Source organism: Schistocerca piceifrons, chromosome 8, assembly GCF_021461385.2.
Source record: "Schistocerca piceifrons isolate TAMUIC-IGC-003096 chromosome 8, iqSchPice1.1, whole genome shotgun sequence".
In the NCBI taxonomy this organism is placed as follows: domain Eukaryota; kingdom Metazoa; phylum Arthropoda; class Insecta; order Orthoptera; family Acrididae; genus Schistocerca; species Schistocerca piceifrons.
The window spans coordinates 480,421,671-480,446,653 of NC_060145.1; the positions used below are offsets into that span (position 1 = coordinate 480,421,671).

The 24,983-nt window shown below is 36.9% G+C and overlaps 1 protein-coding gene across 1 annotated transcript in view; it reads left to right on the top strand.

The window, feature by feature from the left end:
- Positions 1-24,325, top strand: part of LOC124712473 (ubiquitin carboxyl-terminal hydrolase 32) — a 233,462-nt gene extending 209,137 nt beyond the window's left edge. Inside the window, exons 27-28 of the mRNA XM_047242768.1 lie at positions 5,200-5,292; positions 18,951-24,325. Of these exons, the coding sequence (XP_047098724.1) occupies positions 5,200-5,292; positions 18,951-19,121 (264 nt within the window). The 3' untranslated portion in view covers positions 19,122-24,325. The remainder of the gene's footprint in view (positions 1-5,199; positions 5,293-18,950) is intronic.
- The last annotated feature ends 658 nt before the right edge of the window (positions 24,326-24,983 follow it).

Here is a 24,983-nt window from a genome sequence, read left to right on the forward strand (position 1 = left end):
CTTTCCTGTCCTTATCTAATCTGATGGGACTGATGACCTCACTGTTGCCCCCCCCCCCCCCCCCCCCCCAACCAGCCAGCCAACCAACCAACTATCGCTTCCTTTCCCATAATGTTATCTTGAAGTTGGTTTCCTTCATGTAGCCCTCCTATTTAATCAATAATATGGAAAGGATAGATTGCTGCCCACCGAGGTGTGTCACAGACAAGCTCACTGAAGGGGGTGGCGGTGAGGAGAAGAGGGGGCGGGGGGTGTTGTTGTTGTTGTTGTTGTTGTTGTGGTGGTCTTCAGTCCTGAGACTGGTTTGATGCAGCTCTCCATGCTACTCTGTCCTGTGCAAGCTTCTTCATCTCCCAGTACCTACTGCAACCTACATCCTCCTGAATCTGCTTAGTGTATTCATCTCTTGGTCTCCCTCTACGATTTTTACCCTCCACACTGCCCTCCAATACTAAATTGGTGATCCCTTGATGCCTCAAAACATGTCCTACCAACCGATCCCTTCTTCTAGTCAAGTTGTGCCACAAACTTCTCTTCTCCCCAATCCTATTCAATACCTCCTCATTCGTTACGTGATCTACCCACCTTATCTTCAGCATTCTTCTGTAGCACCACACTTCGAAAGCTTCTATTCTCTTCTTGTCCAAACTAGTTATCGTCCATGTTTCACTTCCATACATGGCTACACTCCATACAAATACTTTCAGAAACGACTTCCTGCCACTTAAATCTATACTTGATGTTAAGAAATTTCTCTTCTTCAGAAATGATTTCCTTGCCATTGCCAGTCTACATTTTATATCCTCTCTACTTCGACCATCATCAGTTATTTTACTCCCTAAACAGCAAAACTCCTTTACTACTTTAAGTGTCACATTTCCTAAGCTAATTCCCTCAGCATCACCCGATTTAATTTGACTACATTCCATATTCCTCGTTTTGCTTTTGTTGATGTTCATCTTATATCCTCCTTTCAAGACACTGTCCATTCCGTTCAACTGTTCTTCCAAGTCCTTTGCTGTCTCTGACAGAATTACAATGCCATCGGTGAACCTCAAAGTTTTTATTTCTTCCTCATGAATTTTAATACCTACTCCGAATTTTTCTTTTGTTTCCTTTACTGCTTGCTCAATATACAGATTGAATAACATCGGGGAGAGGCTACAACCTTGTCTCACTCCTTTCCCAACCACTGCTTCCCTTTCATGCCCCTTGACTCTTATAACTGCCATCTGGTTTCTGTACAAATTGTAAATAGCCTTTCGCTCCCTGTATTTTACCCCTGCCACCTTCAGAATTTGAAAGAGAGTATTCCAGTTAACATTGTCAAAAGCTTTCTCTAAGTCTACAAATGCTAGAAACGTAGGTTTGCCTTTTCTTAATCTTTCTTCTAAGATGAGTTGTAAGGTTAGTATTGCCTCACGTGTTCCAACATTTCTACGGAATCCAAACTGATCTTCCCCGAGGTCCGCTTCTACCAGTTTTTCCATTCGTCTGTAAAGAATTTGCGTTAGTATTTTGCAGCTGTGACTTATTAAACTGATAGTTCGGTAATTTTCACATCTGTCAACACCTGCTTTCTTTGGGATTGGAATTACTATATTCTTCTTGAAGTCTGAGGGTATTTCGCCTGTCTCATACATCTTGCTCACCAGATGGTATAGTTTTGTCATGACTGGCTCTCCCAAGGCCACCAGTAGTTCTAATGGAACGTTGTCTACTCCCGGGGCCTTGTTTCGACTCAGGTCTTTCAGTGCTCTGTCAAACTCTTCACGCAGTATCATATCTCCCATTTAATCTTCACCTACATCCTCTTCCATTTCCATAATATTGTCCTCAAGTACATCGCCCTTGTATAAACCGTCTATATACTCCTTCCACCTTTCTGCCTTCCCTTCTTTGCTTAGAACTGGGTTTCCATCTGAGCTCTTGATATTCATACAAGTGGGGCTAGAAATGTTCAGCTTTTGGGATCATCCTTCATCAGATGTAGCGCGCGCGCGCGCGCACACACACACACACACACACACACACACACACACACACACAGGGCAGGCTACTACCTTCTCCAGATGTTTTTTCTGCAATTCAATGCCTTCTATATATGTAGCTATGGGTAGCATTCTATCCTTTCTATATTTGTTCCATCCTGCACCTTCTTATGTTTTCCTTCCATGTTTCAGCTTCCCTTCTTTGCCTAGTGCTGGTTGCCATCTGATTTCTTAGTATTTGTACAGGAGCATGTTTTCCCTCCAAATGTTGTCAATTTTCCGTAGACAGTGTCTGTGTTTCCCCTAGTTGTTTGTGATTCTACAGCTTTAATTTCTCTTCAGGCAGTTTCTGTTTTGCTGTTTTGTGCCATTCCTGTTTTGCCATTTTGCATTTTCTATCAATCTCGTTTGTTATATATCTGCATTTCCTCTTGTCTGCTTTATTTGTTGCAGTTTTGTACAGGGTGACAATTATTGAAATAAAATGGTCATAACTTCTGAACGGTTTGCGTTAGGAGGTTCAAACTACATAGTTGGCCATGGCCCATGATGGGAATTAGTATGCACATGCATGGTTTGGTTTAGCAACAAAGCCCACTTTCATTTGGATGGGTTCATCAATAAGCAAAATTGGCGCTTATGGGGGACTGAGAGGCCACATTTTGTGATTGAGAAGTCTCTTCACCCTCAGTGGCTGACTATGAGGTGTGCAATGGCCAGTCATTGAATAATCAGTGCAATATTCCTTGATAGCATGGTGACTTCCAAATGGTACATGAAGAATTTGGAAGAAGATTTCATCCTCATTATCCATAGTGACCCTGGTTTTGACAAAATGTGGTTCATGCAAGACGTAGCTCGACCCTATTGAAGCAGGAGAGTGTATGACGTCCTGGAGGAGCACTTTGGGGACCACATTCTGACTCTGGGGTACTCAGAGGCCACTGGCATGGTCCTTGATTGGCCACCATTTACTCCTGATCTGAACACATGCAACTCATCTTGTGGAGCTACAATAAAGACAAGGTTTGTAGCAATAACCCGAAAACCATTGCTGACCAGAAAACAGTCATCTGAAGTTCATCAAGAGTTCATCAACTGCATCGATGTTCTGACACTTCAATGGGTCATGCAGAATTTCACTATTTGTCTGTGCCACATCATTGCCATTGTGGCAGGCATATCAAACATGTTCATAACCTAAATCCAAATATCTGTAATGATGTTTACATGTTGAATAAAGCTTGTGCATGCCATAGTTTGTGACTAATTTACATTTTTCATATAATTCAGTAACTGTATTTTCTCCTTCTTCCAACTCCAATGTCTCATTTGTTATTCTAGGGTTTCTACCAGGCCTATTTGACTCTTGCTGCGTTCATAATTTTCTCTCTCAAAGCTATGCAGTCATCTTGTGCGATATTCCTTTTCCCTTTCTTCAGTTAATCATTGCCTGATGCTCCATTTGAAACTCTTGGACACTTCGTATTCTGCCATTTTATCCAGGTCCACCACCTAGAAGTCTAATTTTTATGCTTTTTTTTTTTTTTCAGTTTCAATCTGCAGTTCATAACCAAAGGAATTGTATCCAGAATCCCCATCCAACTCTGGAAATATTTTTCTGTTTAAAATCTGGCTTCAAAATATGTGTCTTATCACTATAAAATGTATCTGAAACCTTATGGTGTCTCCAAGCATCCTTGACATATACAGCCTTCTTTCACAATTTTTAAAACAAGTCCTAGCAACAATTAATTTGTGCTCTGTGCAAAATTCTACTAGGTGGCTTACTCTTACAGTCCTTTCCTCCAGTTTATGTACGCCTGCTCTTTTTTCCTTTTCACATTTTTGTAAGCCTGCTATTGAAGTCCAGTCCCCATCAGAGCTATACTTTTGTCTTCCTTAACTACCTGATTAATTTCTTTTATCTCATCATACCCTATTTCAGTCTCATCATCATCTGTGGAGTTAGTAGGCATATAAACCTGTACTACTGTGGTGGGTTTTGGCTTTGTCTCTGTCTTGGCTATGAAATTGTGTTGACAGTGCTGTGCTGTTCATGTTAGCTCACTCACATTCCTATTTTCTTATTCATCATTAGATCTACTCCTGCATTACTACGGTCTGATGTTGTATTTGTAACTGTGTACTCCCCTGTCAGAACTTTGTTCTTCCTGCCATTGTACTTCACTGATTTCCTTAGCCCACCCATTTCTCTTTTTAAATTCTCTAACATATCTGTCTGATTATGGGATGTAACCTTCCTCACTCTGACCTGTAGAATGCCAGACTGTTTTTCTTGATAATAAGATCCATGTGAATAGTTCCCACTCGGAGAACCACAATATTTCACCTTCATAATATTTTGTCCTTCCCTGCCATCGGGGAAATATAATGGCTGTAGTTTGTTCTTGCTTTCAGCCTTTTGCAACACCAACAGAGTGAGATCATTGTGGCTAACGTTAAAGTGCCAGATCATTCTATTAACCAGACTTATTAAGTAATAGAACACAGCGTGTTGTCCTCAACGGCGAGTGTTCATTGGAGACAGGGGTAACATCAGGAGTGCCCCAGGAATGTGCCGTAGGACCGTTGTTATTTTCTATACACATAGATGATCTGCAGGAAGGTGTCGAAGATAAGTGACTGAAGGTTGAAAAAAGACGAAAGAGTCAAAATTTCTAGTCAGGGTGATCAATGGCAGCTGGCTCAAATGTAGAAAAATGTAAGTTAATGTGGATGAGTACAAAAAACAAACCTGTAATGTTTGGATGCAGCATTAGTAGTGTCCTACTTGTCACAGTCATGTCGTTTAAAAATCTGGGTGTAACGTTGCAAAGCAATATCACGTGGAAATAGCATGTGAGGACTGTGGTAGGGAAGGCGAATGGCCGAATGGCACGCACACATGCTGTGAGTTTTTTGCAAGTTCTGTTTGTTTCATATTCCAAGTTTTAATAATATTGATGACTGTCTTTTATCTTATGCCACTGTTTGTGATTGTGTAATATTGTCAATTAAGCCATAAAGATGTACCTAGCCAAAGGACTGAAGTTATTGACTGCAGGTCAGACAGCAAATATACAAAATGTTGTCAAGTTAGTTTTTTTTTTTTTTCTTCAACAGTGCTGTAACAAGATTTATTTTGTATATGCATTTTTTTAATTTCAATACATTTGACAGTAAAATTAACTTTTTCTTCTTCTAGTCACATTCAGGCATCCTAGGAGGTGGCCATTATGTGTCATATGCGTGCAATCCAAATGGACGGTGGTACTGCTACAATGACAGCAGTTGTAAGGTAAGTCACTAATATCTACTATTTAATTGGTGCAGTAAAAAAAGATCACATTCTTGACTTACAGAACTCAGATTAATATAATTAAAGCAGCAAGGTGCATTACAGCAGGAATCACAAAAATATATGGGAAATAATCTTATTTATCTCTGCTAAAGAATTCATGTAGAGAATAAAAATACTTTTTTCAAGCAAGAACTCATTTAGACTGCTTTTAAGTAGGTATTACCACTCATTGACACACAAAATTACTTGGAAGTGACTTGAAGATTTTTGTGCTAATGTATTTTACACCTTTCTGAATCGGTAAAATTTTTCAGGTCACAGTGTATTTCACAGTTCCTTGTTGTGTTATGATGATGGTATGACTCATTCATTTCAAATTAAGGAGGATTGTGAAGCATGAATGTCATGATTTAAAAGCAATATTGTGAGGAAGCGATTAGTATTCATATTTGCTTAAAAAGATTACAACATGGGTTTCTTAGAGTCGCTCCACACACAATTTGGACAAAGTTTTTCTGACTTGTGAAGACTTTTTCAGACATCATTGAACTTTCCCAGATGATTATTCCATGACACATAAGCAAATAGAAGTAGGCAGATTTTGAGAAATTTATCTCTCTGGTTCTGGCAATTATCCAGATGGCAAATGTTGCTGGATATTTGGTGGGTGTTGAATTCCCAGTGAAGCCTGTTAGCTGTCTGGACACTTAAGAATTTGGAACAATGCACCCTATGTATCTGTTGGCACTCGTGTACAATAAGACTTTTATCCATTGTGGATGTACCACTAAAAAAAAAAAAAACCCCCGCCAACTCCTTTTCCACACCCTTTCAAGTACCAGCATTACTTATTATTTCAAGTTAACCATCAACCTCTCATCCCTGACATCATATGCCAAGATCAGCCAATGGAAGGAGCAAGAAATTAGCTGTCATAATACTCTCAATACCAATAATCTTAAATGTAACTGAAATATAATGTAAAAAATTTAGTTTTATATACCTGTTAAAATTGCACAGTTAATTTATAAATAAACATTTTAATAGTTTAAGCTAATTTACATTTATTTTCTATGTAATAAAGACAAATCTCTTGTCAGTGTGTGCGATGACTAATAATGCCTCTGGTCAACTTGAAATCTTTGATACTGTAGTTATATTGCAATCTTTGGCTTGTTTATAATGTGTAAATCCTGTATTCGTATCTGTGGCTAAGTGTGTTCAGCGATGTTTACGAAAAACAAGATATATGTTTCCAACAGTGCCTCATAAAAGTAATATACATCTAGTGAAAGTTTTAACTTGTGAAATTGTGAAAAACAAGACACAATGGTTTCAAAAATACGTCCTAAAAGAGATATATATACCTGCAGAAAGATTTATCTGTAAGTAACACCTCAAAACGTAAATTAAACTGTAAATATTTCATGTAACTGTACCACATGCAGTGATTATTTGCTCTTATACGTTAAACATAAATTATGCTGTAAATATTTCGTGATACTGTACCACATGTAGTGATTATTTGTTCTCGTTTCTATCTAGCCACAGATACTCAACCACCCACACAATGGGTACAAAAAAGCACTAAATGTATATACCATCTGATGATGAGTTGCTAGGCAGCTCGAAACCGGTCATGGTTAAATAAAATACATCTACATAAAAGGCGACTGGTTGCAGTAATTTCTGAAAACCTTTTACTCGTGTACAATGTTTATCTCTAGTGAGCTTCTTTTTTCAGAATAGTAATCAATATAATTGGTCTTGCTGAGGCTGACCCTAGGTTGTTGGATATTTTATTGTCTATTGCAATACTTGTCATCAGTGCTTGCTTTCTTTGAGGACAGTGCTCGGTTGTTAATATATGAAGTGCGTTATAGCGCAAGAACATGATAATTGCTCGAACAGTACCCACTCATGAATGGTGAGTACAGGGTGACGCACGGGAGACGGATGGTTTTGAACTGCGTAGTACAGTGGTGGGAGGTGGTCATGGTGGGGATAGTTCTGATCCACATAAGACGCCATTTCATTTACTCAGCCACTATGGAGCAGTGGGACTTGCAACGTCGAGTGTTCGTCTATGACAGTTTCGTGAAAAGTTGGGAGTCTATTATTGCTATGCAGCGATTGTTCCGTGCGCGGTTTAGTGTCGGTCGACATGGAGCTGTTCCAAGCTGTAACACAATCCTCAGATGGGTGGAAAACTTCAGATCAACTGCAAACATACTGGATAAGAAGCATCCTGGCCCGAGTCGCAGAGTAAAGACACCAGAAAATGTTGAAAGGGTAAGGCAAGCGGCAGTCAGAAGCCCAGGACGGTCAGCTAGACGTCATGCTAGTGAATTACGAATCACTCGTGAATCGGTTAGATGAATTTTGCATAAATAATCAAAATTCCATCCCTACAAAATGCTCATTGTCCAACAACTTAAGGAACTGATTTTGCTGTACGAGAAGACTTCGCTTACAGAATGCAAGTGATTTTGAGATCGAATGAAAATGAAATTTTATTGATGAACGATGAAGCTCATTTTCGTTTAAACGGGACCGTGAATAAGCAAAACCTACATTCCTGGGCTCCAGAGCACCCACACCTTATCCACCAACGTCCTCTACACTCAGAAAAAGTAAGTCTGGTGTGCTCTTGGCTCTATTGGCATTATTGGACCTTATTTTTTTGAAGAGAATGGGGCCACAGTTACTGTTAATTTGGTTCATCACATTTGTATGTTTGGAATATTCTTGAAACAAGAACTAAGAAGACAACGAATTCCTTTAAGACGCATTTGGTTCCAGCTGGATGGGGCAACATCGCATACCGCAAACACTTCAATGACAGTTCTTAGACGCGTGTTTCCTGGCCGGATTATCTCACGTTTTGGCAATGTTCCTTGGCCTTCCAGGTCTCCCAACTTGTCAGTATGTGACTCTTTTCTGTTGGGGTACCTTAAGAACTGTGTCTATAACCACAAACCACGAAATTTGGACGAGTTGAAGAATGCAATCATTCAAGAAATTCCTGCCATCCCTGCAGAGATTTTAATCCATGTGATGGAGGATTTTGAGAAGAGACTTGAGTCCTGCATTTGAAATGATGGACATCACCTTGACATTATTTTTCACAAATAACTTTAACTAAAATGGAAAATAATGATCTTTGATTTTGTGTAAATAAACATGCATTAATTTTAAAGTTGGCTGAGTCTTCTTCTTTTTCTTTTTTTTCGTTCTTGGCTCGTCAGGCAGTTTCCATTGTGGCGATTGGGCCTTGGTTTCGACATCGTGCCAAATACCCGTGTTTCTTCACCTGTGATGACCTCTTGGTTTCAACATCGTGCCAAATACCCGTGTTTCTTCACCTGTGATGACCTCTTGGTTTCAACATCGTGCCAAATACCCGTGTTTCTTCACGTGTGATGACCTCCTTTAGATGTTCTGGATCATTGTCGACATCATTCAGCAATTCTTGAGTGATGTCTATGTGATGTCATTTTTGATCAAAATTCAATAATTGCATGAAACATGTAGCAGCAAAGTTCGTTCTGCAAACGACGTCCAAAAAAATTGCTTGGCTGAGGCAGAGGATATGCTGACATCATCAGAAACCTCTCTGATGGTGATAAACCAGAACCATTGCTTCTTCCACATTGTAATCAGTAACTGATGTGCTAGGGTGCCCAGGGCAGTTGTCGTCTTCGTTTTCTTGACCCTCTTCGAAACATTCATACCACTTGTAAACTCTTGTCTTACTCATAGTAGAATTGCCAAAAGTGACAGCCAACATTTTGAATGCGGTGCTGCACTTTATTCTATTTTCCAACCAAAATGTACAGGAAATTCTTTGATCCAACTTTTTCGGAAGTAAAGATTCACATGTGTAACCTTTTTAACTATCAACAGGAAACTAAATATTCAAAATAGCTGAAAATGCAAAATTACATTGGAACATGTGTACCAACAAGATATTTAAAAAAAATGAAATTCATTTGTATAAAGTCCATGAAGGTAAAAAATTCCAATTACTTTTTGATCACACCACTACATGAGAAATAGCAGTTGACCAAAGACAGAACCTTCTGGAACTCCCTAATGAACTGTTTCCCAGTCAGACTCTACCCCTCCTACCTGCATGTTGTTACAATCTAGCACTATTTTCTGTTGTCTGTTCTGTAGATAGTAGTTGAACTAGGTGCCCATTTGTCCTTAGATTCCACAGTGACATACTTTCTGTATAAGTATTCTATGATTGACACAGTCAGAGGCCTTAGACAGGTCGCAAAATATGCCAACAGGCAATATCTTCTTTTAAAGGCATTCTAAAATGTTATTGGTAAATGAAAATATAGCTTCAGTTGTGGAGGTACCTCTCTGAATCCAGATTGGTTTTTACTAATTATTGCAAAGTCTTTTTGGTGATTAACTATCCAGGCATATATTAATTTTTTGAGGACTTTAGAAAATGCAGTCAAAATGAGAGAGGATGTTTTTTGTAGAGGGACTTTAGAATAGCATACGTCATCTTGTCAGGGAAGAACCTAGTTTGAGAGGGACATTGAAGATAAGAGCTAGGTTTTAAAAAAAAACTGATTACAGCAGGCTTTTAGCAGTTTGCTGGAAATATTGTCAACGCCAGTTGAATTTTCACTTCTTAAAAGATATTATGTCTTTCCTTACTTCCTATACTGTTGTAGGGGCTATACATATCTGCTCCAAAGAAATTGGGAAATTATCTTTCAGTATTTATATGACCCTTTCTAAGGAGCCATTGTTTCCCATTCTCTCATCAACACACAAAAAGAGTCCATACAGTTTTTTGCCATGGTCTCTTGAGTATGTGCATGTTTACCTTCATTGTTGAGAACAATGTTTTGCACCAGTTTTACTCATTATCTCTTCCCATACAGTTATGATTTTGTTACTAGATTTATTCATTTTGGAGCAAAGATATGAACTTTTTGACTTCTGAAAAATTTTACTTAAAATTTTACAATACTTCTTATCGTGATTTAACTGGTTGGGGATGTCTAAATTTTTTTAGTTGATGTATACTTCTTATTTCCTTTTGCATGAAATCTTAATACCAGTGGTTATATAGGGCTTCTTGGTGAGTTTTTTGGTTTGGAGTTTGTGTATTCTTTTTGGGAAGGTATTTTCAAATATCAGTGTCTATTCAGTAATAAAAAGATGGAATTGGCATTATCTAAATTATGCACAGATCTCCAACCTCCTGCAGCTCATGGTCTCTTGGTTAGTGTTACTGCCTCTGGATCACAGGGTCCTGGGTTTGATTCCCAGCCAGCTAGGTGGTTTTCTCTGAACAAGGACTGCATCTTTGTGTTGTCCTCATCATTCTATCATCATTCAGGAAAATGGCAAGACTGGATAGTGAAAAGATTGGGAATTTTACGGGTACTGATAACCATGCTGTTCAGCATCCCGTGAACCAAAATAATAATAATAATAATAATAATAATAATAATATTATTAACTATATAACAGGATACCCCTGTCAGAATTAGAAAACATCAAACAACAAGTACAACAAATACTGGAACAAAATAATGTGCAATTAGAAGAAGAAGAAAATACAGTAATGGACTCAAACGTCCCAGAGAAAACAAACAAAGAACAAAACGCGTCAGTTAAACAATCAGAGGAAAACGAAATCTTAAGACAGCCACCAGAACAAGCACAAATAGAACATGAAATGACACGCATGTTAGATATAGAAGAAAAATTTCAGTTGACATGTATAGAATACAAAGACACGAATACAAACATTAGACTATTCATGCATAGGCCACCAAATAACCCACAAGTCGAAACAACAACAACTACTACTATCAACACAATCATACACAACAAAATAAATGAAAATACAACTATGGAAGAGTTACAACTACTGGTTTATGTAGGAGCACTCACTACACTAAATATACACACTAGGCAGAGATCAGAACCAACCAACACACAGAAGAAACCCACAAAACCAGCATGGCAACACAGGCTACAGATCAGAATAGAAAAACTGAGAAAAGACATCAGACAGCTAACACAATTTATAAGAAATGAAATCTCAGACAAAAAACAAAAAAGGTTAGGTAAAATCTCACAAGAAGAAGCAATAGAGCAATTAGATGAAAAGAAGCAGAAATTACAAGCATTGGCCAAATGACTTAGGAGATACAAAAAAAGTGAAAATAGAAGGAAACAAAACCAAACATTCAACACAAACCAAAAGAAATTTTATCAGACAATAGATAACACACACATTAAAATAGACAATCCACCAAACATAACAGACATGGAACACTTCTGGAGCAACATATGGTCAAACCCGGTACAACATAACAGACATGCACGGTGGATACAAGCAGAAACAGACTCATACAAGATGATACCACAAATGCCTGAAGTGATAATTTTGCAACATGAAGTCACCCGAGCAATTGATTTCTACACACAATTGGAAAGCCCCTGGAAATGATAAAATAGCAAATTTCTGGCCAAAGAAGTTCACCTCAACACATTCACATCTAACTAAATTATTTAACATTAATGATATGAATATAATAGGGAAACATTCCACACAGGAAAAATGTATTTGAAAACAAAGATGATGTGACTTACCATACGAAAGCGCTGGCAGGTCGATAGAAACACACACACACACACACACATACATACACACAAAATTCTAGCTTTCGCAACCAACGGTTGCTTCGTCAGGAAAGAGGGAAGGAGAGGGAAAGACGAAAGACGCACACGCACACGCGCGCGTGCACACACACACACACACACACACACACACACACACACACACACACACACAGACACAAGCAGACATATTAAAAGGCCTTTTAATATATACAACTACAGAAATCCGTAATTATTGATACGTGTTCAATAATCCGAAAGTTCCTAAATACAATGTAACATATACCGTACAGTTAAAAGGAAGTCACGCTTGATCAAGGTCCGTGTCACTTTCCATTTTTAACCAGGCCTAAGGTCTGAGAAAAATAGAAATAATAATAATAATAATAATAATAATAATAATAATAATAATAATAATCAAATTTTCTAGGTCTGGTTTGTCTCTGCAATTTGTTAGCAAGTTTACATTGAATCTTCCAACCACTACCATATCTCTTCTGTGTTTGAATATGTATGTTAAGAGAACATCTAACTCTTCTATAAATGGACTAAAATTCCCTGAAGAGGCTCTGTATACTGTCACTACTGATGTATGAAGATTATTGGAAGACAATTCTATGGCCCATACTTCCAAATGTTGTTCTAAACAGTATTTTTGCATATCAGTTGCTCTACATGTGACAGTATTATTAACATAGATGCCAACACCACCTCTTTTTTTATATTCTCTGCACAAAGATGTTGCTAAGTAATAATTATTTATCACAAGTTTTCTTTATATACCAGAATTAACATGGAGCCCACTAAAGCACAGAACATGGGAACAATCTATATCTGACGGCTCACAGATACCCTACCCAAGATACTTCCCACATCTCCTAAATTGGTGTTCTGTCACCCAACCTCCACAAGATCCCTATGCCACTCCCAATCCCGACCCCTTGACACAATGATCATATCTACGTGCAAGACCTAGGTGCAAAACCTGCCCAATCCACCCACACAGCACTTCCTATTTCAGTCCTGTCACAGGTTTATCCAACACTATCAGGGACTGGACCACCTGTGAAAGCAGGCACATCATTTACCAGCTCTGCTGCAGTCATTGAACACCTTTCTATATTGGAATGACTACCATATCAGCTGTCCACCAGGAATGGCCACTGCAAAACTGTGGCCAAGAGCAAAGTAGACCACCCTATGGAACAGCATGCAACTGTAAATAACACACTTCATTTCAGTGGCTGGTTCACTACACAAACCACCTTACAACAACAAATTCTCTGCTCCCACAATTATCCTGGACTCAACCTATGGTAACATACTGCTCTCACACCCTCCACCCAACAGCTTCTACCCACTCTGTCCTATCATCTCCTCCCCATCCTCATCTCCTCCCCATCCTCATCTCCCACCATGTTTATTTGCAGCCTTCTGCCAATGTCCCTGCACTTGTTGGCAGTCTAATCACCGTACACTCCACCAGACAATGTTCATCTCTCTCCCCACCTGTACACTACTATCCATGCCCCTTCCACTTCCTCTTCCCCTTTCCCTCCAGATTCTGCTTGCATCCCACATGATGTTGCAACGCTGGAGGGGGAGGGGGAAGAGACTCAAATTGAATATTACATCTCGAGTGCTACCACTTTTTTAAAAAAATTGCACATCCAGTCACTTTCTGAGTTTATGATAAGATTTATTTCATGTACCAGTAACTAAGTTCAAGCCACTGCAGGCTTGTCTTCGGGTGGAGGTGTTACAGGAACATTGTTCTTTGGGACCTGTACAGCTAGAATGCTGTGGTTGTGGTGCTGTTGGAAATGACGGAATTTAGTTACTAGTAATGAAAATGTCATTATATTTTCTGTACTCGCATTACACTGCCACATGATATTCGTGGAAAGTCTGTTCTTATAATTTTTTTCCATTAGTACATATATTATGCTCCATGGAAATGCTTGTAGAACATGCACCGTTGTTAAAACATTTCTGTTGGCCAGAAATAAAATCCGGGCCACCCACATGACTAGAGAACATTCTATAACAGCCATTCCTGCTGTCAAAAAGACCTGTGTAGATGTAAAGATCTAGAAATACTCAGAAAACTTCAAATTTGATTTTGTTTAGAACTTTTTTAGAGTTGCACTTCAGTGCTGTAGAAGATTGGTGTTTAATTTCTATATTTAATGCACAATAATGTAAATAATTACATAAATCAAAGTGCTGTGTAATCTCCATGTAAAGAGAAATTTGAGAATGAATTTAAAGTTCAGGGAGAAGAAACAAAAACTATGCAGTTTTTTAATGACACAGTAATTCTGTCCTACGCGGCAAAGAACTTGAATGACGATTTGATTGGAATGGACAGTGACTGTAAAACAAGTTATTCAGTGAAACGTAATTAAAATTTAACAAGAGTAACAAGTTCTAAGCAAAGAAGGGAAAGTAGAAAGGTGGAAGGAGTATATAGAGGGTCTATACAAGGGTGATGTACTTGAGGACAATATTATGGAAATGGAAGAGGATGTAGAGGAAGATGAAATGGGAGATACGATACTGCGTGAAGAGTTTGACAGAGCACTGAAAGACCTGAGTCGAAACAAGGCCCCGGGAGTAGACAACATTCCATTGGAACTACTGACAGCCTTGGGAGAGCCAGTCCTGACAAAACTATACCATCTGGTGAGCAAGATGTATGAGACAGGCAGAATACCCTCAGACTTCAAGAAGAATATAATAATTCCAATCCCAAAGAAAGCAGGTGTTGACAGATGTGAAAATTACCGAACTATCAGTTCAATAAGTCACAGCTGCAAAATATTAACATGAATTCTTTACAGACGAATGGAAAAACTGGTAGAAGCCGACCTCAGGGGAACATCAGTTTGGATTCTGTACAAATGTTGGAACACGTGAGGCAATACTGACCATTTGACTTATCTTAGAAGATAGATGAAGGAATGGCAAACCTATGTTTCTAGTATTTGTAGACTTAGAGAAAGCTTTTGACAATGTTGAATGGAATACTCTCTTTCAAATTCTAAAGGTGGCAGGGGTAAAATACAGGGAGCGAAAAGCTATTTACAATTTGTACAGAAACCAGATGGCAGTTATGAGAGTGGAGGGGCATGAAAGGGAAGCAGCGGTTGGGAAGGGAGTGAGACAGGGTTGTAGCCTGTCCCTGATGTTATTCAATCTGTATATTGAGCAAGCAGTAAGGGAAACAAAAGAAAAATTCGGAGTAGGTATTAAAACCCAGGGAGAAGAAATAAAAACGTTGAGGTTCGCCGATAACATTGTAATTCTGTCAGAGACAGCAAAGGACTTAGAAGAGCAGTTGAACGGAATGGACAGTGTCTTGAAAGGAGGATACAAGATGAACATCAACAAAAGCGAAAGGAGGATAATGGAATGTAGTCAAATTAAGTCTGGTGATGTTGAGAGTATTACATTAGGAAATGAGACATTTAAAGTAGTAAAGGAGTTTTGCTATTTGGGGAGCAAAATAACTGATGATGGTCGAAGTAGAGAGGATATAAAATGTAGACTGGCAATGGCAAGAAAAGCGTTTCTGAAGAAGAGAAATTTGTTAACATCAAGTATAGATTTAAGTGGCAGGAAGTCGTTTCTGAAAGTATTTGTATGGAGTGTTGCCATGTATGGAAGTGAAACATGGACAATAAATAGTTTGGACAAGAAGGGAATAGAAGCTTTTGAAATGTGGAGCTACAGAAGAATGCTGAAAATTAGATGGGTAGATCACATGACTAAGGAGGAGGTATTGAATAGAATTGGGGAGAAGAGGAGTTTGTGGCACAACTTGAAAAGAAGAAGGGACCGGTTGGTAGGACATGTTCTGAGGCATCAAGGGATCACAAATTTAGCATTGGAGGGCAGCGTGGAGGGTAAAAATCGTAGAGGGAGACCAAGAGATGAATACACTAAGCAGATTCAGGAGGATGTAGGTTGCAGTAAGTACTGGGAGATGAAGAAACTTGCACAGGATAGAGTGGCATGGAGAGCTGCATCAAACCAGTCTCAGGACTGAGGACAACAACAACAGCAATAGATTGTAGACAAATTGAAACATGTGATGGTGAAGGAATTAGAATAAAATGTTAGACATTGCATGTAGTTGATGAGTTTTGCTTTTTGGGCAGCAAAATAAGATCACAGACAAAATATTAGTCACTCTCTTAAGAGAGCACACTGACCACTTTGGAGGGCACGACTGACAGAAGTCATCGCAAGGAAGTGTGTGTGTGTGTGTGTGTGTGTGTGTGTGTGTGTGTGTGTGTGTGTGTGTGTGTGTGTGTGTGCGCGCGCGCGCGCGCGCCAACAAAATATTTTCGCATTTGGAGGAGAATGTTGATTGAAATTTCATGAGAAGCTCCCACTGCAAAGAAAAACACCTTTACTTTAATGATGTGTCGCGTCAGTGAGTGTGTCTCTCCCGTTTCTCGATAATACAAAACATGCTGCTCTTCTTTGAACTTGCTCAGTGTGTTCCATTAATCCTATCTGGTAAGGATTTCAAACTGCACAACAGCACTACAAAAGAGGACAGACAAGTGTAGTGTAGGCAGTCTCTTTAGTAGATCAGTTGCATCTTATAAGTGTTCTGCCAATAAAATAAAGTCTTTGGTTTGCCTTCCCCCCAACATTTTCTGTGTTTTCTTCCCAATGACAGTTGTTTGTAATTGTAATTCCTAGGTATTTACTTGAATTTGTGGCCTTTAGATTTGATTGCTTTATTGTGCAGTCAAAGTTAAACGTATTCCTTATAGCACTCACGTGGATGACCTCACACTTTTCATTCTTTAGGGTCAGTTGCCAATTTTTGCACCATACAGATATGTTTTCTAAATTGTTTTGCAGTTTGTTGTGATTTTCTGATGAGTTTACTAGACAGTAAACGAAAGCATCATCAGCAGACAACGTAAGACCGCAGTTGAGATTGTCTCCTAAATTGTTCATATAAATAAGGAACAGCAGAGGGCCTATAACGCTACCTTGGGGAACGCCAGAAATCACTTATGTTTTATGTGAAGACTATTAATCAATTGCTACGAACTGTGACCTCTCTCTGAGAGGAAATCATGAATCCAGTCAAATAATTGAGATGATATTCCATAATCACGCAATTTGACTACAGGCCGCTTGTGACGTACAATGTCAAAAGCCTTCTGGAAATGTAGAAATACAGAATCAATGTGAAATCTCTTGTCGATAGCACTCAGCAAGTCCGATTAAAATACACAAATGTATCACAATAAAACCCACAAATTTGAGGTGGCCCTGTCAGAAGTTTTATAACATCCACACGCAAATCTGAGTAACTAGGCACAAAGGATGAGGAATTAAAATGAGAAAATGTCAAAACACACTGAAGTACAATGAGATTAAGTTCAGCCACGAGAGAGCAAGGAATGTTGAACATATTATGAAAGTAGGAGCAGAGGTTGAATGACAAAGCTTACTTCATTATGATTTGTGAGGTCACAATATTGGGTGCTCACTGTACAAATGATGTTCTTGGTCTGTAGCAGCCAGTGGGACTACTGCAAGCTTGTGAATACAAATCGTGCTGATGTACACAGTTGGCCTTAATACACAGCCAAAGGAAATTCACATTTTTGGGCATTTTCTACATTAACCAAGTAGAGAATGTGAAAATTTCTCTGACCACCCCTCCATTTTACGGTCCTTCATGCAACAGTCTTTTGATGATACTCTTTAGCTGGCAAAAATGATTCTAATTGCATAAAATAACCAATTTAGTTTTGAGTTGTTAGTTAAAGATTTACCTAGACTCAGATGATTATGAACGAGTTTGAAATTTTGTAGGCAACTCAAATCTGTGGTTGGAATTGTCAGATTAATTTTATTTTGCTCTCTTTGTGATGGCAATTGGCCTGTGCAGCAATTTTGAAAGCATTCTTGGCATTGTATGGTCTCAGAAAGAATCTTGCGTTACAGTGTTCTAGAAATTTCCATGAATTTCTAGGAATGTTCTGGTATTGGAAATTGTGGGTGCTTTCTTCTACATATTTCCTTCTGTAAAGGCATTATAAACCAAAGTTTAATGTGTGTGAGTCAATATTATTTTAGCAGCATATAAAAATGGATCAGTTATCAGTAAAATGGCAGACAGTCTCAAGCAAAATCACAGAAATAAGACAATACAAAGAAACAAAACAGAAAAAGATAGAGAGAGATTACTTACTATAATTCAATGAATGCAATGCATAAGGGAAATTTGAAGTGAATAACAATATGAAAATATCAGAGAATAAGCAAGAATTAGTGTGCTCAGATGAAAACAGAGTATCTAGTAAACAGCGGCTATTATGGAGGGAAAGAAACAGAGAAAGAATGAATGCTCTTCACAAATATTGACAAGTGGAAGTGTATGGGAATTGTGATTTAAAACTTGCAACATTCCGTTATGCTCCTATGAAAGAATACAGCCAACATTCCAGGGTCATCTTCCAAATATTGACAAGACATGTGGATGGCTGTGCCATAAATGAATGATTGGTTTCATAATAACAAATATAATTAAGTAAGTAAGTAATAACAAAAATAGCATTTGTTTAATAGTAAACATAAACTCTGTGTGGACGAAGCTGACAAGTGCAGCTAGTGTCTGTAAATGGTGTGACATTCAGTGGTAATAACTGGTTCTGTTCATGGGGTACAGTATGTGAGACTAAAATTTGCTGTTTGTTCATGAAAATTAGTGTGACGTTTGACAATTACCATTCAACCTGTGACATTTCAGAGGTTACATCAGTTGCACAGAAAACTACTTTAAATTTGATAATTTGCTAGTTGCAGATCAAAACATTTAGTAGTTGAACCTCAAATACCATCTTACCCTTTCTATTCACGTTTGCCCTACCTGTTTCTTCCTTGTAATACAGCATATCCATGAAGGTCTGATAAATTCTTAGCATTTTCTAATGTATCTTTTATGTTTCATTTAGGAGGTGAGTGAGTCTCAAATGGACACCAGCTCAGCCTATATGTTGTTCTACGAGCGAGAGGGATTGGACCAGCAGCAGTACATGCCTAGTGTTGTCGGCAAGGCACCCGACACACGTGATCTCGATGATGAGTTCGATTCGGATCTTAAGAAACTCTGCTGCCTCATGTGAGTCAGTGAGGTTTTGCCCTGTGACATATCTCATTGGTCTCGTGTGAATATTTATCTTCTCATAACTGTGGTAAAAGCTAAAGTATTGTAAATTATTTGTTATTTTTTGTGTGTTGTGTAAATGTATGGTGAAATGTCACTCGAATGCATGCAAAATGTGTTAAAAGTGAGTGCCATGCGAAGATTGCTTTTATTGTAAATTGTTGATCAGTGTGAATAAGTTGCTCTTCTGTTTCATTCAAAGTATTTATAGACTTTTGTAGTCTTAATATAAGGCAATTTTTGCCCCCTTTAAAATCAAAAGAAGTTAATGCAGAGAAGACAGATGTATCATACAAAGAAAATTCATACCTGATGACACGTTTGTGCTTTGTAATCAATGTCAATCTATCTGCTTTAAAGAATGTTTATATGTATTTTTGTACACTAATATACCCAATACCATTATGCCATATCTGTTCATAGTACTCAATCATCTCAGGTTCTTACAATTTAAGCTATGTATTTAGTTTATAGGAAAAATTAATTTTGTTTACCAGCTGTCTTCATAACAGATGTCATCTTCAGCAATATATGATTAGTTTTTCAGTACACAGAATTGTTTTGCCTTTTTTACCATACACCTTTTGTTTTATGTGGTGTTGTACAAGAAACAGTATATGTGGCATAAGACTGATAGCCCAGTTCATTTTTATTAGATATATGTTCCTTGTTGGAGGGTACATGTGCTGACATCCCCAATTCTACAAGTTTATATTGCTAATACCATTAGATCAGTGGAATTAATAACATTATTCCTTGAAATCCATTTGCCTGTCTATAATGTCTCTATTTTATTGACATCAGTTCTTCAATTTTGTGCACTTTGCAGTAGAATCTAAAGAAGAAAGATGAGAAAAATCTTACACTTCTTTAAGGGGTCGATCATGCCCAAAATATTCTGTGAAGTATGCAAGCATAATGTTATTAGTAATGTGTATAGTGTATATTTTGAACAAAACATTATTTTAATATCATTACCTGCACTGCAGGTTTTTTGTCAAAGGGTGTTCTTCATTAAAGTATTCAGTCAGTTTATTTGCATGTGATGTGGAAGAGCCATTAAGAAACCAAAGAGGAGATTATATTTTATATTTTCTTTCATGTTTTTAGTTTATATATAAGATATTTAAAATCACCATGATTGCAGTAAATTCTGTACAAAGTATGTGATTGCCCTTGTTTAAATGGGACACAGATATTTAATTTTTGTATGTTGTGTTTCCATACACACGTTTTATCAGCATACCCTGCATTTTCGTGTGTTAATATTATTTTTGTGATTTAAATTAACCTCTTTTCCTCCCTTCACATGACAGTTTAAGTAAATTATAATTTTCTGTAAGTTTGCATTGATTCTGACTTACAAAAGAACAGTACCCATGTAATTAATGTGTGGTAACACTTTCCCTGCAGTTTTGTTAATTGAAACATCAAATATTACAGTTTTTCAGAATGAAGTTTGCTTAGCAAGTCATTCTCCAGGAATCCAAATTTTGTCATTGGTGGATAATCATCTATTAGTAACCCCTTTCACAGGACCATCAATACAGTTAAAGTTCATAACAATGAATATGTTACTACCCTGTGCTGCATTGTGTGTTTTCTGGTGCACTTTTAATATATTTTATTATGCCTGTACTATTGTTTTTAGTGCCATTTCCATACACATTTCATATTGTTTCTTTTTTATAGAAAAATGTCTAAGAAATTTGAATATGATCATTATTTACCTTTCCGCATAAAATTTAGTCCTCAGGTTCTTGCTGTTTCTTCTGTAAGGCAAACAACTCATTATTACCTTTAGTCAGTAGCATTATTCTCAGCAGAATGTAGCTGTATTTTCCATTTACCATGTAGTTAAAGCAACACTAGTCAGTAAATGTTATTATGAACATATTAAATTCACAAAAACTACATTATTTCTGTACCTTGTGATCCCTTTCAGAAGTCTGAAGAAATAAATTGTGTGTTATTCTTTTAATTATGTATGGAAAAATATTAATTTAACAATTGACATGTGCAAGTCATTTAGATGTCTCATACAAGTTTATAAATGTGTGTTGTATATAAAATTGTTACACATTTCACTGTTATGTAAATGAAAATGATAAAAATAATAATAATAGTTGTAGTAGTACTGCTAATGTTCTGCCTTTATATTGCACACCTGTGTTAGGTATTGATGAGAGATTATTAATACAGAAGATAAAATGAAGATAATATGTGTGGATAAAAATACCAGGGAGCAATTCAGCCTAATTGTTGATTTTTGCAAAATATATATGAATTCCAGAGATTACACTATTGGTGATAATTTAAAAAAAAATTTTGTTACTGTAAAGAATACGTTTATTGCATCTTTATACATAATTTGTAAATATACAGAGATATTATTGTTTTATCATATATCAGTGTGTGAGCTTTAATAGAAAATAAAGTGTTGCCTTATTGTTTAGTGTGTAGGTGTGGCAGTATTATGCCAGCTGTGAAAATGTAAATTAGCAGATGACGAGTGAGTGTGAGTGAGTGAGTATGTCTCCCATATTCATTTTCGTGAAAAAGGTGTATTTTCTTAGTAAACTATTACAAGTATTATTAATTGAATAAATCGAATGAAAACTATATAATTTAAATGTATGTTTGATAGTTTTTAAGCTTTAATGGTGTTTATGAAAGAAGATGAATCAGACATTATTTTATCAGTTGAGATAGAAATAAAAATATGTATAGCCACTTTTTGAATAGAAATTCATTCTTTAGTATGGCTATTTTCGGTGAGCATTGTTATCTCCCCTTAGAATACATGTAATAATGATTCTGGTGTTATATATTCTGTAGTTTTTAAAGTGCTCCCTTCTGAGTTGTGTTGAACCACTATAAATGGTAAGTAACTCGTGTAACAATTAGGCTGGATAATAAAAATTTAAGATGAGAGAAGAGCCAGTTGCTACAAAATATTTGGCTTCACTTTTATGTGATAAGTGGTCCACCTCCGTAGCAGAGTGGTCAGCCTTACCAAATGCCATGCAGAGGACCCAGGATCAATTTCCAGTACTGCCAGGGATGTTTCTTCAGTGGGAGGACTGGAATGGGATTGCAGCCTCGTAATGCGTCAATGAACTAAGTGACTGAGCAGCAGCAGCTTCTGCTCACAAAAACTAACAATGGCCGGGTGAGTTTTGTGCTGATCCCACGCTCCCTGTACCACATCCAATTATGCCACTGGCAGAGGATGATGTGGCGGTCGTTCAGTACCGATGGGCCTGCTAGGACCTATGGATAGAGTTTACATTATGTGCTGAATTAGTGTGAAAATAATGCCCAACCTTTTTTTTTTTTTTTTTTTTTTTTTTTTTTTTTTTTTTTTTTTTTTTTTTTTTTTTTTTAAAAACCCTTAAATAATTGTGGCTCACACAATTATACTTTTGTTAATATCTGCTACTCGTGTTAATAGTTGAAATGTTATCCTGTCTTTCTCATGGCCGAAATTTTACAGACTTGAAAAATGATCTTTTAATGTTATCACACAGAGTGCCACACACTGAATTTGTTCTGAAAGTATCTTTGTAGTTTATGATCTGTGTACATTAAACAAAACTTTGTTTCCCTTTTTTAATATTGCTTTCTATATTTGATATGGGTAAGATGTTAGACATTCTGCATCAAGAAAAATTATTGATTTCCAGGACTTAATTGTATAAAACTTTTCAGATTAAATATCTAATGGTTATTCTGGCTCTACAGTCCATTCTCATGAAACACTGAATTTGTGTAGTAAAACCTGCATGTTTTGTGCGGATGGATTGAAAAAGGAAGGTGTGGCAACTGGGAAGCTGCAGTATGAATAATTTTGGTATCATCATCATCATCATCATCATCATCATCATCTGGTTGGTGCAGTAAAGTCATACTGGATAACTATGGCAAATAGCTGACAACTCAGCTTTTGAAGAGAGTAAGGAGCAAACAACTAAGTGGGCAACAGCATGTTGTTCTTATGAAGAACAGTAACAGTTCAATTTAACTGTCATTGGTAGGCTTGCTGGCCTAGTGTGGGTAGCCCATCATCTGCAGTCATTACAGTTAGCTGATTAGACTAAATTATCCTGACTGTATGATGATTATCCTGATGTTATAAAAAATAGTCACTAGGAAAAAAGTTCAGTCATATTGCAGCTTTTGGGCACCCGTGTCTTCCTTTTTCAAATAATCAGAAAAGTTGATAATAGCAGTTGCACAGAGGAATAAATTCCTATTCAAATAACTACTGGCAATGTTTTTATTTCTATCTGTATATGAAAATACATGGTTCACCATCCCCATCAATGTATTTACAGATGTTATCCTGTATGCTATACTCTTTAATAAAGTATATGCCAACTTCAGAAAATGAATATGACACTGGAAAAGCTTGTTACATTTTCTTCTGACTGACAGTTACATTTTGTACAATGCTTGATTATTGTACAGTAGTGCAGCATTCTAGCAAGATACATTCCCTTTAAAATTCAAATTTGTTTGTAAAAAAACCCTAAGTATTGACAATTATAAATGAAATGTAGAAAATGTATGTTGCATTCCATATGCATGTGTAAGTATTTTAAAGTGTATTTTATACAGTTTGAGTTGTCATTCAATAAGATATTACTTTCAAATCTGTGACTGTGCTTGGATATATCCTTAATATTTTGTATCAAGAAATGTTTTTAAATGTGCAGGGACGGAATTGTTTCAAACTTAAAACTAAGATATATTGTGATATCAAGTAGAAACCTTAATTCGTGTTTAGCATCTCCTAGTCTTATGCTATAATATTTTCTGGAACCTGTCAACATAGGGAATATATTCATCTATTGGATTACAGGCATGATATATTATTCAATGATTTTATGGCTTTTGTAGAAAGATTATATCATTTTGAAATTGTTAAATCTACTGCAGTTGAAGAATGATAATCCAGAAATGGAAATGGTCATACCTGTATATACTATATTACTTCCTGTGTTACTTGTTATCAGATTTATGTATACCTGTTGATTGAATAGAATGCATAGTAAACAGGAAATGATTTGTGCCATTGTCAGGGAGGAGTAGCTATGCACCTCCCTTTCATTACAGTATTCCTGAAAATATTCAGTTAATAAAAGATGAAATAAAATTGAATCTGGACTAATTTCTGAAATGCCATCCTCCTAGCTTGGTTATCTGTGTGTGTGTGTGTGTGTGTGTGTGTGTGTGTGTGTGTGTGTGTGTGTGTTTTTATATTCCAATAAAGGCTTATCTGACCGAAGGCTTACTTGTTTGTTTGACAGTCTTTTTGTTTTGCCTATCTGCGACTCAGCATCTCTGCTCTCTGCTCATAACTGTATGTGCCATATATATATTTTTTGGCACCTTTTCAGAACTTATAAGTGACACTACATTTTACATAATTTATGAAGGGAATAATGGACTATTTTTCATATATCTATCTGCATATTTACTGAGGAAGTATGAGGACACTGAGATTCTCATTTGATATTTTCATTTCTTCCCATATTCTTTTTTTATGGATCTTCAGATTATTTGAAATCTGCTTACTTAATGCCTTTGCTTTCAAAATCCTTCTAAATTTAACACATTCCTAGTCAAAATGTGTTTTACTACTGCTTCGTCTGCTCTTGTCTTTTATTATTATTATTATTATTATTATTATTATTATTATTATTATTATTCACTAACTTCCAGCATTCTGGAAGGCATTATTATGAACTATTCTGGTTTACCAAATTATGCAGTAAATTGCAGTGAACTGTCAAAAGTTGCAATACTAATTTCCTTT